Raw genomic sequence first — 17,259 nt, 5'->3', positions numbered from 1 at the left:
GTGGAAGTGATAGGATTATTTAGATGCTGTTCCGGCTTCCAAAGTTAAGAGGATCTGTTCCTTTCAGGACACTTTACTTCAGCCGAGGACTTGAACCTGTTGATCGCCAAAAACACGAGGTTGGAGATCTATGTGGTCACTGCTGAGGGGCTTCGGCCCGTCAAGGAGGTGGGCATGTATGGGAAGATTGCAGTCATGGAGCTCTTCAGGCCCAAGGTAAGTGCTCTGGGTTGGGCCCAGCAATGAAGAACTGTTTTAGATGGTTTTATGTTGTTTTACAGTTTTGCTTGGGATGAGTGGAATGAGGTTTAGGAGAGAAAAGCTTCTCTTTTGATTGGTGGGTTTCAATTTGTATACTTGAACAAGCTTCCTAGAAGTAGAAGAGAGTCACTAAGAAAAAATTGATGGGGCAGCCCTGGTGGCTCAGCGGTTTAGCGCCGCCTTCGGCCCAGGGCGTGATCCTGGAGACCAGGGATCCAGTCCCAAGTCAGGCTCCCCGCATGGAGCCTGCTTCTCCCTCTGCCTGTGTCTCTGACTCTTTCTCTGGGTTCTCTCATGAGTAAATAAATAAAATCTTTTTTTAAAAAAAGAAGGGGAAATCAAAGCAGTTTGAAATGTGGGTCACCATACTGATTTGGCGAGTAGGCTCTAGATTAAGGCAGCCCTAGCTTTATTCCTTATTAATTGTATTTATTTATTTAATTTTTTAAAAAAATATTTTATCTATTTATTCATGAGCGACAGGGAGAGAGACAGAGACATAGGCAGAGAGAGAAGCAGGCTCCATACAAGGATCCTGATGTGGGACTCAGCCCCGGGACTCTGGGATCATGCCCTGAGCCAAAGGCAGCTGCTCAACTGCTGAGCCACCCAGGTGCTCCTCCTTATTAATTTTAACTTTAGGTGTCACCTAAGCTTTCAGAGCCTTATTTGCTTGTCTGCAAAATGAGGATAACAGTAGAAAATCTCTGGGTTATTGTGAAGATGAAATATTTTAATAACACAGGAGCTATTACATAGCAAGCATTTGTGTGGTTATCACAGTATTATCTTTATTGTTGTAATACAAATGTTTTCACCCGTATTGCTTCATTATATTCTAACTGAATCTGACAAGTAAGCAGTGGATTCAAAATTTTAATTTTAACCCTTTGGACAAAATATTTACTCTTTTGGGGCTCTGTTAATAACTAAGTAAGGCTTTGTAGGTCCATTTTAGCTTCCCTTGTTTTTCATGTTTTATTTTTTCTCTCTTCAAATAGTTGGAGAAGATTAGAGGAGGCATTATATTCATCTTTCAGAATGAGATTAGCTTGAGATGGAAATAGACAAGACATTATTGTAGGTAGGGCAGAGATGCACAGTCATTAAAGTGCAGACTAGATGTTTACCAGGTTCAGTTCTGGCCTTTTGCACACACCCTAAGGGTGTGTGTTACCTACTCACTATGGACTTTTCTCTTAGGGAGAAAAGAAAGTTCTTAAAAAATTTAGCATGTTTAAAGAAAGATGTTTAGAGGCTGGGTAGGTATCCTTGTTTGAAAAAGAACTTCTTTTGATGATATTACATTGGTTTCCAGGGGGAGAGCAAGGACCTACTCTTTATCCTGACAGCTAAATACAATGCCTGCATCCTGGAATATAAGCAGAGTGGCGAGAGCATTGATATCATAACGCGAGCCCATGGCAATGTCCAGGTGAGGTGGCTGCTTCAAACTGATGAGAGTTTTTGGGGGGTAGAGCCGTCATGTTTCAAAAAAAGAAACTTGAACTGCTAGGGGCAGCTCTCTCTGTGATCAGAGAAACAGAGATAACACTAAGGGTTTGAGCTTTTACAAAGAAAGGAAGAATCCAGGGGACAGGGTACTAATTCATTGAGACTCAGTGTTTTTGTAAAAAGATGTGCATTAACATGTGGGCTCCATGGCATGTCAAGTGGATGCCACTAGTTTTATTCCCACCCTGAAAATCATCTTAGGGAAGAGATGCTTCGTATCTTCTATTACTCTGAATGTTGAGGTTCTTCCCTAACCCCAGTTTTACTTCTCAGGACCGTATTGGCCGCCCCTCAGAGACTGGCATTATTGGCATCATTGACCCTGAGTGCCGGATGATTGGCCTGCGACTCTATGATGGCCTTTTCAAGGTTATTCCGCTAGACCGGGACAATAAAGAGCTCAAGGCCTTTAACATCCGCCTCGAGGAGCTGCATGTCATCGATGTCAAGTTCCTATATGGTTGCCAAGCACCTACCATCTGCTTTGTCTACCAGGTACAGAGCCGGAGGAGAGAGAGGGAGCAGCTATGTGGTTTTGCATAGTGGGCGTTGATTTTCGCTAATTGGACTGTCTGGATTTTGGTAGTAGGGTAGTTTAATGTATTCGTCTGGAAATGTTTTAAGTGGTATAGTTAATATGGGTCCGATTTCGGTTGTGTCTCTAGTACAGTAGTACTTAATGAGGCAGGAAGCTCTCTGGCGCTGGTAGCAGGTTTTAATCCCGAGATTACATTCTTGTGGACCTTGGAGATTTTATAGGGTGACCCAGTTTATACTTTGAGTCTCTTAACGGCATGCTAGGGGATTATTAAAACATACTGTAGAGAAATGATCTAGAAATTGGCCTTATAAGCAAAATAAAAACATTTCAGTCATGCCTTACTTATGTCTTCTAAGGAGAGGTTTGCGTTTTGTCCAGCATTCCCTTTCTGGTGACTTGTTGGCTGTTGACTTCTATTTTAGTCTGTGCCTAAAACTTTAGCAGAGCTGATCCTGGGCAGCTGTTCTCTGAGCCAGATTTGTTAAGTGGGGGCGGGGTGGCAGAGCATCAGACTAACTTACTTGTATCTTGGTAAAATCTTACCCTTTTAAACAAAGAGCCATGCAGCGTGAGGTCATTTCACTTACATATGGTTGAATAAATGGTGGAAGGAAACCTAGTCCGAATCCAAGTGCTGTGTGTGGGTACGTTTGATAGTTGTGTTAAGTATTGAAAACACTGATGTATTTTTGTGTGTTTTTTAGTGTCACCATAAGTGTTAAGAGTTCAGAGGCTGGTTGAAATGAAGTTCATTTGAATGAGGTTGAAATTACTGCAGGGGATTTTTTTTTTTTTTTTAAAGATTTTATTTATTTATTCATGAGAGACACAGAAAGAGAGAGGCAGAAACACAGGCAGAGGGAGAAGCAGGCTCCATGCAGGGTGCCCGATGTGGGACTCGATCCCGGGACTCCAGGATCATGCCTTGGGCCAAAGGCAGGCGCTAAACCGCTGAGCCACCCAGGGATCCCCAGCTCTGACTGTTAAAACACAGTAAGCAAGATCAAACAAAATCCCCTGCAGTGGGATCGAATCCCACGGCGGGCTCCTGGTGCATGGAGCCTGCTTCTCCCTCTGCCTATGTCTCTGCCTCTCTCTCTCTCTCTGTGTGACTATCATAAATAATAAAAAAAATAAAAAATAAAAAAAATAACAGTCAGAGCTGAAATAAAAACTTAGAATTTTGGCAGCCCCAGTGGCGCAGTGGTTTAGTGCTACCTGCAGCCCAAGGCATGATCCTGGAGACCTGGGATCAAGTCCCACATTGGGCTTCTGCCTGGAGCCTGCTTCTCCCTCCTCCTGTGTCTCTGCCTCTTTCTCTCTCTATGTCTATCATAAATAAATAAATAAATAAATAAATAAATAAATAAATAAATAAATCTTTTTTTTTTTTTTAAGATTTTATTTATTTATTCATGAGAATACACAGAGAGGAGAGAGAGAGAGAGAGGCAGAGACACAGGCAGAGGGAGAAGCGGGCTCATGCAGGAAGCCCGACGTGGGACTCGATCCCGGGTCTCCAGGATCACGCCCGGGGCTAAAGGCAGCGCTAAACCGCTGAGCCACCGGGGCTGCCCAATAAATAAATCTTCAAAACAAACAAACAACAACTTAGAATTTCCCTTCTTCAGTTTTGTAAATACCAGGTTATTAAAATACCGATGTTGGCTCTTCAAGGCTGACCCTGTGTTCTTAGCCTCAGAGCTGCCAGTTGTGACCGATCTTCATTCCTGTGTGGGTGTGGGTCTCTCTCTCTCTCTCCCTCTCAGGGGCCCAAATCAAACCCCCAGCTTGAACTTTTCCTGAAGTTCAGTCTTACCCTTGGTCATTGATGGGAAGATCTTTCATCAACTAAAAATGAGTATCTCCTGTTTTGTGAAAAAAGTCAAATATTGGTAAATATTTGAGGATTTACTGTGTGAAAGGCAGTCATTCTAAGTGTGTCAGGAGCTATAAACAGTGATTAAGATGTGGCCCCTGCCCTGAAACACATTGTTGAATTCTTTCCATAACTTCTTAGGCTTTCATCTGGCCTTTGTGAAGGCCATCTCTCTCTGTTCTTTCAGTCTCTCAGAGGTGACTTTGACAGGCTTAGCACTGATTTGAGTCATGATTCAGAAGGAGAGGGGGGAAGAGAAGATGGTGTTGACAAAGTTAGGACTGGATGTTTTAGTTAACTGTAGACGAGCAATATGTTCTGTTCCCTACTGTCATCCTGTCAGAATGCTTTTAAGAATCGTATCAAACAAACTTTTTAAAGTCTACACCCAACATGGGTCTCAAACTCTCGACCCCGAGATCAAGAGTTGCTAGCTCTACCGACTGAGCCAGCTAGGCACCCCTCAAACAAATTTTTTAATCTCTTAAATGCAGTTAGCTTCTCAGTGGATTTTTTTTTTTAAAGCTACTTCATATGTTCTTTGAGGCCAAGGAATATAGACCATACACACATCTTGTATGTACTCACATATATAAGTGCGTATATTGTATTTCTTATGGTGATTAGTATGGTATGCCAGATTGATTTTTCTAATTTTTAAGTCTGTCTTGGTTGGTTGAATTGTTAGAAACAATAGGTCTGAGTCTCCATCTACCCAGTCATAGCCTTAGTTGGTGGCTGTCAACTTACGGATGGGTCGGGATGGTTAAGGCCACCGTGATGGGATGGTCAGATGCTGGCTGGTAGTGGTCTGTCCTTTTCAGGACTCCTTTCCAGTTTAGGTTTCCCCTGTCCTAAGGACTCACCCTCCACCTTTCCTCTCCTAGGACCCTCAGGGGCGGCATGTGAAAACTTACGAGGTGTCTCTCCGAGAGAAGGAGTTCAATAAGGGCCCTTGGAAACAGGAAAATGTAGAAGCTGAAGCTTCCATGGTGATTGCAGGTTGGTTGGGGTTTTGGAAATGTGCCCCCACACAAGGTCTGGGCCTGTTCCTTACCCTTGTTCCTGCCTCACCTTCACTGCTTCGTTTCAGTGCTCAAGTGCTATTATTATTATGCACATGCATTACTCAGCAGTCCTGAGGTCTCCTTTTTCTAAATGTACTTTCGTTTGCTTTTCCCATTTTTGTCTTTGGGATTGTCTGTTTTTTACTTCCAAAAAGTACAGTTTTCCTTTATCTGGGGTGGAGGGATTAGCTACAAAACCCTGAGTTTGATTTGCAGAGTGGCTTGCAGAAATTGTTCTCATTATGTTTTTGTTGGGCATAACATTTAAAAACTGCAGCGGCCTTATAGAACTTATCTAATCTTGACTGTTTCACAGTTGAGGAAGCCTGGCCTGTGGGGCTTGCCCATGCCTGTGCCTCATTGACAAAGCCTTGGCCCGACTCCAGGCCTCTTTGCTTCTTATCCTGTATCCCCGTCACAACATTATGTTATGTGGCTCACCTAGGGGAGAAGTTTTAAAACTCTCAAGTGAAAATTGCTTTTTCTACATGGTGGCCCTCATAATGGGGGAAATTAAGCTAAGGAACAAGGAGAAAAATAAAAGCTTCGAGTTGGAAAGGATCAAAGTTTCGGAGAGAAAAGGGGAGGAATGCAGGTGGAAGAGCACAGAGAAGACTCTTCATCCCTAGGAACTCAGAAGCACTAACAGAGTGACAATTAAAATACTACTAAGGTTAGATAATGCCAGCCTAAAATTTCTCAGCCAGCAATCTCAGTTAAAGCTATCATGTTCCCTGGACTTTGCTGTATTTTTAAAAAATTATAATTGTCTGAAGGTTTGCCTCAGAGATGGCTGGCTGGATTAGTGCCCTTGTTGCTGTAGGGCTTGGCGGGTCCAAAGTGCTGAGCATTCTAATGCTGCCCTTCCTCCTGCAGTCCCAGAGCCCTTCGGAGGGGCCATCATCATTGGACAGGAATCAATCACCTATCACAATGGTGACAAATACCTGGCAATTGCTCCTCCTATCATCAAGGTGAGCAGTGGTCTTTTACTTTTCCCTCCTCTGTTTTTCACCCTTGTTCTTACCCTGCTTCTCTCTTTCTCCTCATTTGTCAAAGGGACGCTTAAAGATGTCTGTCATAGTGTTTGCTGTGTGAAAGATACTGTGGTGGTCATTGGGAATACAAAGAGATTGGCCTGGTTTTGCTTACTGATAGCTTGCTAGCTAACTATGAGAAAGAAGTAGTAATGAAAGTAGGTTTACCCTTTCCGTTGACTGGGGCAACTTTTTAAGAAGGAGGGGAGAATTTTGCAAATTTTGTTCAATGTTTTCAGAGCTCAAGTCATGTGCAGATAATGTAGCGATAAGTTATATAGACATAAAAAATTAGTTATAAAAGTTTTAAACTTTAACGTTTCAAGTTTTAAGAATTAATAAAAAGATTAAGTTAAAGCCTAAGTAACAAAATCTATGGTAACATTAACAGTGGGAGGTAATCAGTAGTAGTGAGGATAAATAACAAAATCTGAATTAGTATCCATAGTCCAATAAATACTTCAAGCTGCTTCCTACTTTCTATATATTTTCATTTTCCAGTGAAATGATGTAAATAAACATTTAAGGTATATTGAGTTCCTCAGAAAGTTGTCTTCAGAATAAATTGACTTCACACAGGTAGTCTTAGCTAAGTGGATTCCTTGCTCGTGAAATGGATAGGTTTGGTAAAGGGAGTGGTTCACGAGGGTTTGCTCTTTGGTTGTGGTAGATTTAATGTCTAATGACCATGTCTGGGGATCCCTGGGTGGCTCAGCGGTTTAGCGCCTGCCTTCAGCCCAGGGTGTGATCCTGGAGTCCCGGGATCAAGTCCCACATCAGGCTTCCTGCATGGAGCCTGCTTCTCCCTCTGCCTATGTCTCTGCCTCTTTCTCCCTCTATGTCTATCATGAATAAATAAATAATATCTTTAAAAAATAATAATAATAATAATAATGACCATGTCTTCCCTCTTGGCAGCAAAGCACAATTGTGTGTCACAATCGTGTGGACCCCAATGGTTCCCGCTATCTGCTGGGAGACATGGAGGGAAGGCTCTTCATGCTGCTTTTGGAGAAGGAGGAACAGATGGATGGCACTGTCACCCTCAAAGATCTCCGTGTGGAGCTCCTCGGAGAGGTAGGAATTGTCCCTGCTCTGCTACATTCTCCTAGGGGCCCAGTGACCCCAGATGTGAGTCTGGGAATGCGACTCAATGTGAGCAGTGTGAGACTGGGAATTGTACTCCTTAGCACCTAGCAAACAAATGGTCAGTCCTGCTATGGAAGTTGGATTTTGAATAAGTTAGATGTTAAAGAATTTCACAGACAGCTGAGCACTATCTCAAGTATAAAAAGGAAGAGAAAAAAAAAAAAATAAAAAGGATACCATTCAGAATTAAAGATTAATCTAATGCTGATATTCAATTCCAGGAAGAAGTTCCCCCCAAAGTTTATGAATGATGCAGTGAATTGTAGAGGTATCTAATTATTTTGAGGAGACTGGAACCATTGGGATTAAAATGATGACTTGGAGCAGGTACCTACAAGATAAAGTATAGATCTTCCTGACAGTAAGGATGTGGTAAATGGAGTCACAAACTTCAGAGATTTAGGAACATTTGTTTAGTATGAACTGAGGTTTTGAAATGGAGAATCGTTTTGGGACTCATGGCTGCAGTTGTTCATTTTCTTAGCAGATGTTCACGAGGTGGTAGGACATTTTGCTTTTGCGTCATGGGGTATCGGTTCTAATGTCTCTCATTCCATTGGCTCTCTTCTAGACTTCTATTGCTGAATGCTTGACATACCTCGATAATGGTGTTGTGTTTGTTGGGTCTCGCCTTGGGGACTCCCAGCTTGTGAAGGTGAGAAGACACTTTCTTTTTTCTGGCTGCTTCTTTGCCACCTCCACTGCTTCTTCCTTAAGTTTCTCCTATGTTTGGAGCCTCTCAGAATTTCTTCGGTTCATCCACATCTGTACTATGCAGCTTTCTTCTTGGCTGATTTCACATCCTCCCCTGACTAGCTCTTTGCCTTAAAAGTTCATTCAATAGATGTGCCAGGCAAGGTGCTGGGCATAGTGGATACAGTGATAAATGGGACCCAACTCCTAGCTTCAAGTAGACCATAGTCTAATGTTTCAGATCACGTCTAGAAGACAAAAACTTTGGACCTTTCCTGCCAAAAAACGCATGGGAACGCTTTAATTTCCAACCTGCTGCTTTGAAATCTATCCATGGGGGATACCTGGGTGGCTCAGGGGTTGAGTGTCTGTCTTTGGCTCAGGTCGTGATCCTGGGGTCCTGGGATCGAGTCCCACATCGGGTTCCCCACAGGGAGCCTGCTTCTCCCTCTTCCTATGTCTCTGCCTCTCTCTGTGTCTCTCATGAATAAATAAATTTTAAAATCTTAAAAAAAATAATAATAATCCATGGGACTCACAGATGAGAAATCCCTGAATAATGAGTGGATCTCCTATAGGCCAACCATGTTCCTTAGTCAGCATTCCCCTTCTTGAAGCATCCAGTGGAGCACAAGAAGGGCAGATCTAAAAGGATTGAGAGTTTCTTTTGGATGATAACCTCTTTAGGGTGGCTCTCTTAGGAGCATTCCAGCACTAACTGTTTTTTTCTTCTTAGCTCAATGTTGACAGCAATGAACAAGGCTCCTATGTAGTGGCCATGGAAACCTTTACCAATTTAGGACCCATTGTGGATATGTGTGTGGTGGACCTGGAGAGGCAGGGACAGGGACAGGTAAGAAGATCATTCCCAGAAATGGATAGTTGATACACCCACTCAAACCATGTCCTCTAAGATTTGCCTGTCTGGAGTAGGGCATGCCCACTGAAGATAACTTTTAAGAGCATAACTCATTAATCCCAGTGATGCAAGGATAACTGCCTTTTATTGAGTGCATCTTTTGGCCTGTGATACTGATATACATCATCTGTGATCACATGAATACCCTAATTAGATAGGAATTCTTGACCATTTAAGAAGTGAGAGGGCTTGGGGGCAGGAAAAAATCAAGTAACTTGTCCAAGGTCACATAACCTCCAAGTGGCAGGTGTGTCCGATTCCAGATCCTGTGATCTTTCTAGTAGACTAGGTTTCAAGGATGGAAGCCTGCTTGTTAGGAGCAGTGGTAGTTGCTCTTTGCTTCTTGGACTAGATGTCCTATCTGCTTGGTAAATTTGAGAGACTTGGAAATCAGCCTCTGTTGAGTCGGCTTCCTCAAACTTAGCTCTGCTGAAAGGGTCCTTGGGTTTAGGTATAGCTCGTTTATCTTCTAGGCATCAGTATGATGGCCCCAGGCTCTGAAGGTAGTTTTTTAGAAACCTTTTCTCTGCTTGCAGCTGGTTACTTGCTCTGGGGCTTTCAAGGAAGGTTCCTTGCGGATCATCCGGAATGGAATCGGAATCCATGAGCATGCCAGCATTGACTTACCAGGCATCAAAGGTAACCTTTTGGTAGACATAGGATGCAAATCTTATTTAAGTGACCTTGGCTTTTGGCCTCATTAGGTGTTGTAAAGGCACATGAGTGAGAGCTTAGAGGAAAGCAGGTCAGATGAAGAATTTTTTAAAAAGTCTCAATGAGAAATAAATGGTAGAAGCTTAAACATATTTAAAAGTGCAAATGGATGCCTGGGTGGCTCAGAGGTTGAGCATCTGTCTTTGGCTCAGGTCATGATCGCAGGGTCCCAAGATCCAGTCCCACATCGGGCTCCCTGCAGGGGAGGGATGCTTCTCCTTCTGCTTGTGTCTGTGCCTCTCTCTGTGTCTTTCATGAATAAATAAATAAAATCTCTAAAAAAGTTAAAAAGGTGCCAAGCAAGTAAAGTTGAAAAAATATGTTGTTGACCAAAATTGCATAAGGAGTAGAGACATGGAAAGGAAACATTTGTAAGTTAAGTCTAATATTTTTATAAGGGAACTGATAGAATCCCTGAAAAAAGAGGAGACTGAGAATATCATAGAATATCATACAAAGGTGTAAGTATAAAGGTAGTAACTTCTTTTTTAAAATTTTTTTTAGGTAGTAACTTCTGGAACAAAAATACAAACCTAAATTCCAGGAGAGCTATACTAATCAAAAAGATCAAAGAAAGACTATATAGTGAAAGGTTTTGTTTTTTTTTTTAAGATTTTATTCATGAAAGATACAGAGAAAGAGACAAAGACATAGGCAGAGGGAGAAGCAGGCTCCATGCAGGAAGCCTGATGCGACCTTGACCCCAGGACTCCAGGATCACACCCTGAGCCAAAGGCAGACGCTCAACCGCTGAGCTACCCAGGCGTCCCAGTGAAAGATTTTTATGTATAAATAGTAGACATGACTCAAGGTAATATGACAGAACTGTTATCAAACATCTGCATGAATGTATGATCTATCTGGCAAGTATCAGTAAATATAAATGGGCTAAACTCACCTATTACAAGAAAATGATCAGATTGAATCATAAAGCAAAATCATAGGTACAAATAGAAGGCACATCAGAAAAAAAGTTATTAGGGAATCCCTGGGTGGCTCAGTGGTTTCGAGCCTGCCTTTGGCCCGGGACATGATCCTGGAGACCCGGGATCAAGACCCACGTCCGGCTCCCTGCATGGAGCCTGCTTCTCCCTCTGCCTGTGTCTCTGCCTCTCTTTCTCCTCTGTGTCTTTCATGAATAAATAAAATCTTAAAAAAAAAAAGGAAAAAGTTATTAGACTATCAGGTAATAAGAGGATAGGAACAGGTAAATAAAGAAATAGAGAGTTATGAATTAGGAAGAGATCATAAAAGTACAAAAGCTAGGAGAATCGACTGAAAACTAGACAGTTTATTAAGGCAGCAAGGTATAAAATTAATGTACTGAAATCAATAGCATTCATATGAAAACACAGTCTGCTAGAGGGTACAATCAAGGGGTCCCTGGGTGGCTCAGTCAGTGAAGCGTCTGCCTTTGGCTCAGGTCATGATCATGGGATTCAGCCCCGTGTCTGACTCCCTGCTCAGTGAGGAGCCTGCTTCTCCTTCTCCCTGTGCCATTCTCTGGTGTTTGTGCTTTCTCTCTCACTCTCTCAGATAAATCTTTAAAAAAAAGAAAAAAATAGAAGGTATAGTTGGAGGGGAAGGAGCCAATTTACAATAGTAATGAAAAGGTAAAATACCAAGGAATAAATTGAACAAGAAATGTGCAAAACCTGTACAGGAAAAACTTTAAAATACTCCTTAAGAATTCAAAGGATAGACTTGATCAAATGAAAACTATATCAGGGTCCTATAAATTAAATTATAAAGTGATCTCTATTTGACCTATTTTTGTATTAAATGTATCTCAATAAAAATATCAAGAGGTTTTTTTCTTGACCTAGATAAGCCGAAGTCCAAATGGAAAAAGGAAGAAGCAAGAAAAGCCAGGAAGACTTAAAAAGGAGCAGCGAGACAGGACTAGCCCTACCAGATACTAAAACATACCATTTAAACCTTAGTAAATTAAAGTATAGTTTTGGTGCACTAATAGGCAGAGTTTGCTTGAGCAGACTCTAAAATCCAGAAATTAAAAAAACAAGTCCTGAAATAGACCTGTGGGAATTTAGTGTATGCTGATGGTAGTATCTCAGTTCAGTGAGATAAAGATGATTTTTTATTTATTTATTTTTATATTTTTAAAGATTTTATTTATTCATGAGAGACACACAGAAAGAGAGAGGCAGAGACACAGGCAGAGGGAAAAGCAGGCTCCATGCAGGGAGCCCGATGTGGGACTCGATCCCGGGTCTCCAGGATCACACCCTGGGCTGAAGGCAGCGCTAAACCGCTGAGCTACCTGGGCTGCCCTAAAGATGATTTAAAAAAAAAATAAATTGTTTAATAAATGGTGTTCCGAGTTATCAACTGGGAAAGATAAGTTTGGATACATACTGTACTTTATATACCTTGCTAGAATCCAAATGGATTAGACTTAATATAAAAAGGAAGTTACATGGAGATCCTTGGATGGCTCAGCGGTTTAGTGCCTGCCTTCGGCCCAGGGCATGGTCCTGGAGTCCCGGGATCAAGTCCTGCATCAGGCTCCCTGCATGGAGCCTGCTGCAATATCTGCCTGTCTCTGCCTCTCTCTCTCTGTGTCTCTCATGAATAAATAAATAAAATCTTTAAAATAAAAAAAAAAGTTATATGAAAGTAAAAAAGTTGTCAAATTCCTTTATAATTTTATTTATTTAAAAAAATATTTTATTTATTTGACAGAGAGAAAGAGCATGCACGTGCTTAAGCAGGGGGAGCTGTAGCTCCCTGCTGAGCAAGAAGCCTGATGTGAGGCTCGATCCCAGGACCCCTGGATCATGACCTGAGCTGAAGGCAGATACTTAACTGACTGAGCCACCTAGATGCCCCCCCTTTATAATTTTAGAATGGGGAAGGCCTTTTTTTTTTTTTTTTTTTTTGGGAAGGCCTTTTAAACTATGACTCAAAAAGCACAGAAGCAAAGGAAAAGATTAATTAATTCAACAACATAAGACTTCTGCACGGCAAAAACAAAATGCTCAAAGCTAAGTATAAGAAATGGCAATCCAGATAAAAATGTTTGTAGTCCATCTTATAGACAAAGGCCTCGTTTCCCTAATGTTGAAACATTTCTATAAAGAAGATCACCAAAAATTTGTTTTTAATTTTTAAAGATTTTATTTATTCATGAGAGATACAGAGAGAGAGGCAGAGACACAGGCAGAGGGAGAAGCAGGCTCCATGCAGGGAGCCCGATGTGGGACTTGATCCCTAGACTCCGAGATCACTCCCTGAGACAAAGGCAGCTGCTCAACCACTGAGCCCCCCAGGCATCCCATGATCACCAAAATTCTTGCCCCCAAATTGGCAAAGACAGGTAACAGGCCTCACTTGTACTAAGGGAGATGCAAATAAAAATTGAATAGTGGGGATGCCTGGGTGCCTCAGTGGTTGAGTGTCTGCCTTTGGCTCAGGGCTTGATCCTGGGGTCTCTCTTATGTCTCTGATGAATAAATAAAATCTTAAAAAAAAAAAAAAAAAAAACGAAAATACCCCCAAAACCAAAATTGAATAGTGGGGGACATCTGGGTGGCTCAGTGGTTAAGTGTATGCCTCCTGTTCAGGTTGTGACCCCAGCATCCTGGGATCAAGTCCTGGATCGGGCTCCCTGCAGGGAGCCTGCTTTTCCCTCTGCTTATGTCTCTGCCTCTCTGTGTGTCTCTCATGAATAAATAAAATCTTTAAAAGTAAAAAGCAAATGGTGATACCATTCTTTATATACTAGGTGACCAGAATCCAATCCAAAAGCTTGACAACACTGTGTGGGTGAGGCTGGGAGGAGATAAGCAGACATTGGTAAACTCTGCCAAAACTGCACCTGCATTTAAGTTAGTGATTTATGGACATTTCTAATTCTAAGCATCAATCCCATAGACCTTCATATAGACAGAGTGATGTAAATACAAGATCATTTGTTGTGGCGTTATATGCAAAATACTGAAAAAGTGCCCATCAGTGGAGACTTAAAACTGGTACATCTGTACAATTAAATGCTGTGTCACTGTCAAAAACAAGGTACTGTTGTGATAAGGGCTTTAGTATAAAATGGAAAAGCGTAGTGCAGAACAGTATATGATAGGTTTTATTTATATGTGTGTGTCCTTGTGTAACCTTTTATAAATTTTATTTTTAAATACTATATGGGGCTTGGACCCACACACATGCACACTCCACCAACTCAGCCAGCCAGCCGCCCCTATATTTGTACTTGTAAAACAATGATTACCAAATTCTTTAAATTAAAAAAAATTTTTTTTGAAGAATGAACAAGAGACTATTTTTTTCCTTTTTTTTTTTTTTTTTCGATTTGATTGATTGATTGATTGATTGATTGATTGAGAGAGATAGAGAATGGCTGGGACACAGGCAGAGGGAGAAGCAGGCTCCATGCAGGGAACCTGACGTGGGACTTGATCCCAGATCTCCAGAATCATACCCCAGGCTGCAGGCGGCGCTAAAACCGCTGCGCCACCAGGGCTGCCCTGAACAAGAGACTATTGATGACTTATTTGGGGGATGGGTTTCCTGGAGTGAAACTTCTATGTACACATTTTAAAGATAAATTTTGTTTTTTAGTCCTAGAAATGTTATCATCCTATCTGGAATCAAAGGAAAAACTTTAAAATATTAAGCTCAAAACAGTTTTAAAAATAGTTTCTTCGGAATCTTAAAGCCAGGAAAGAAGAGAGTGGCTCTTTTAGCTTCAGTGTGGACTCCACAAAGTTCCTGCTCCTTCTTGAGGCCAGGCTGCCTTTCTTTAGATGTGGCAACCCGAGTGTTGGGCTCTGCTCTGCATCTTTATCCTTGATCTTTGTTCCAGGTCTGTGGCCACTGCGGTCTGACCCAAACCGGGAGACTGATGACACTTTGGTGCTCTCTTTTGTGGGCCAGACAAGGTAAGGGTGAGTCTGGCGCCTACTCCAGATGCTCCTGTCAAGGTTGCAAGGTGGGAGAGCAGGTCTGGCTGACCCAGTCTTCCCTCCTCCTGCAGAGTCCTCATGTTAAACGGAGAGGAAGTGGAAGAAACCGAACTGATGGGTTTTGTGGATGATCAGCAGACTTTCTTCTGTGGCAACGTGGCTCATCAACAACTCATCCAGGTAGTAACTGAGAATGGGGCAAGCCCCATGGACTTGAATTTGATCTAGAGTGCAGTATAGAGCACTGCAGGATTTTATGAGTTCCTTTTTTTTTTTTTTTTTTAAGATTTATTTATTTATTTATTTTAAGATTTTATTTATTTATTCTCGGTGAGAGACCGAGAGAGGAAGAGACACAGGCAGAGGGAGAAGCAGGCTTCCTGTGGGGAGCCCGATGTGGGACTTGATCCCAGGCCCTGAGATCACGCCCTGAGCCAAAGGCAGATGCTCAACCGCTGAGCCACCCAGGTGCCTCACAACAGTCCATTCTTATGCCTCTGAAAGTAACAAATCCTAGAGAAAAAAAAGTTAAAATTACCCAATAACCCACCACTCAGAGAAGACAACAGCTCTTAACTTTGGAGTTATTCCTTTTATCTTTTTTTTTTTTGTACAAATATACATATGTTGTATTTATTCACATTCTCTTACAGACTGGGATCATAATATTTTTTATGGTTTTGGTTTATCATTTTAGCACTAACCATGCTCTATTTTCTGAGACACTTTTCTTACCTTGTAATAATATATACCTCTTTAGGCCTAGTGCTCCCATCCATATTTGACTATTGACAGCATTTTCACATAAATTATTAGAACCAGAGCTCTTACTTTGTTTTGAATTTGCTTTAAATCTGTATATGCAGTATGGGGTCACATATCCTTTTGACACTTGTTAGCCATGATTTCTGAGCACCATGCCCACCTCCGGTTGATTTTAGTTTGGAATGACCCCTGGCATTCTTCACTTCTGCATACCCTCCTCAACTCTTGACTTTTCTTAACTGTGGCCAAAGTCCATGTTTGCCAGTGTCAGGTATGGCACTTTCTTTCCGTCTTTTTATCCACTTCGGTCTTCCTTTTAGCAGTGGTAGATTTGATAAAAGCCAGAGGGAAGGTTATTTTGGTTTGTGGACCAAGTGTGGGAGGTGCCCAGATACTGATTCATTGCTTTGCGAGTTTTTCTAACTAAAGCCTAAAGACTGGTTCCAGTTCATGTATCTATTATTAATAGGAGGTCAGCTTTGATAGGTTAAGATGAATTGATACATATGTTACAGTGTCATCAGTCAGCTTTTTGTTTTATGTCAGTGATGAAATAGATTTTTTAAAGTGTATTTCAAGATATTTTCATAGCCTTTTCTAAAGAATTTTATTTTTCAAGGTTTTATTTTTAAATAATCACCTCACCCAATATGGGGCTTGATTTCATGACCTTGAGCTCAATAGTTACACACTCATGCCACTGACTAAGCCAGCCAGACACCTGCAAGGTTTAAATAATTTTAATGGTTCATGCACAGTAAAGAACTTGGCTGTTTTAGAGGACTAAATTTTGGGTTGAGAAAAACTGCTAGACTGGTAGTCATGGGGTCTTCCTCCATTGCTACCTCTCCCAAGACTTAATCAGAATAAAACAAGTTGCTTTTTTTCTGGTTGCAGGTAGGTAAGTTGGAAGCAGCCTTCAGCTTGTCTGATTTGGGGCTTCAACTAAAAATGGCATCTATCAGAACTAATCGTTGCAGGAGTTTAGGGAAAAAATACATATGGCAGAGAGGACTTCTGTAGTTTATTTTTAGGGCTCCACTAGGGCACTGTTTACCACCTTCCCACTAGTGTATGGATCCCAGCAGATGCTTGGAGACCTTGCTCTTCTTTTTCTAGATCACTTCAGCATCTGTGAGATTGGTCTCTCAGGAACCCAAAGCTCTGGTCAGTGAGTGGAAGGAGCCTCAGGGCAAGAACATCAGTGTGGCCTCCTGCAACAGCAGCCAGGTGGTAGTAGCTGTGGGAAGGGCCCTCTACTACTTGCAGATCCATCCTCAGGAGCTCCGACAGATCAGGTGTGTGTTTATCTGTCTGCTGTTTTTTTCCTCTCCTATTCTCTGGGGCTTCTTTCATCCTTAGGGTCCTTCCTCTGCCATATTCATCTTTGTTCAGCCACACAGAGATGGAACATGAAGTGGCCTGCTTGGACATCACGCCGCTGGGAGACAGCAATGGGCTGTCCCCTCTTTGTGCCATTGGCCTGTGGACTGACATCTCTGCACGTATCTTGAAGCTGCCGTCTTTTGAGCTGCTGCACAAAGAGATGCTGGGTGGAGGTAGGTGTTTTGTAAGGATCTTTTGAAGGTTGGAATGAGAAAATGGAGCAAGTCTTAATGTGCCCCTTTCCCACAGAGATCATTCCTCGCTCCATCCTGATGACCACTTTTGAGAGTAGCCACTATCTCCTTTGTGCCTTGGGAGATGGGGCACTTTTCTACTTCGGGCTCAACATTGAGACAGGTAAGAATAACACTTTGAATGGAGGGCTTTTGGAGA

At 41.9% G+C, this 17,259-nt stretch overlaps 1 protein-coding gene across 1 annotated transcript in view; it reads left to right on the top strand.

The window, feature by feature from the left end:
- DDB1 (damage specific DNA binding protein 1) overlaps window positions 1–17,259 on the top strand; it is a 32,665-nt gene that overhangs the window by 1,331 nt on the left and 14,075 nt on the right. The window contains exons 2-15 of the mRNA XM_077861853.1: window positions 68–216; window positions 1,580–1,696; window positions 2,050–2,271; window positions 5,084–5,198; window positions 6,140–6,237; window positions 7,219–7,377; window positions 8,021–8,104; window positions 8,879–8,995; window positions 9,598–9,700; window positions 14,616–14,691; window positions 14,787–14,895; window positions 16,600–16,778; window positions 16,876–17,039; window positions 17,116–17,223. Coding sequence (XP_077717979.1) covers window positions 68–216; window positions 1,580–1,696; window positions 2,050–2,271; window positions 5,084–5,198; window positions 6,140–6,237; window positions 7,219–7,377; window positions 8,021–8,104; window positions 8,879–8,995; window positions 9,598–9,700; window positions 14,616–14,691; window positions 14,787–14,895; window positions 16,600–16,778; window positions 16,876–17,039; window positions 17,116–17,223 — 1,800 coding nt within the window. The remainder of the gene's footprint in view (window positions 1–67; window positions 217–1,579; window positions 1,697–2,049; window positions 2,272–5,083; window positions 5,199–6,139; window positions 6,238–7,218; window positions 7,378–8,020; window positions 8,105–8,878; window positions 8,996–9,597; window positions 9,701–14,615; window positions 14,692–14,786; window positions 14,896–16,599; window positions 16,779–16,875; window positions 17,040–17,115; window positions 17,224–17,259) is intronic.

This window comes from Canis aureus, chromosome 21 (genome assembly GCF_053574225.1).
Source record: "Canis aureus isolate CA01 chromosome 21, VMU_Caureus_v.1.0, whole genome shotgun sequence".
Classification (NCBI taxonomy): Eukaryota; Metazoa; Chordata; class Mammalia; order Carnivora; family Canidae; genus Canis; species Canis aureus.
Note: the sequence above shows the minus strand (reverse complement) of the source record. Positions and strands in the feature narration are given on the sequence as shown.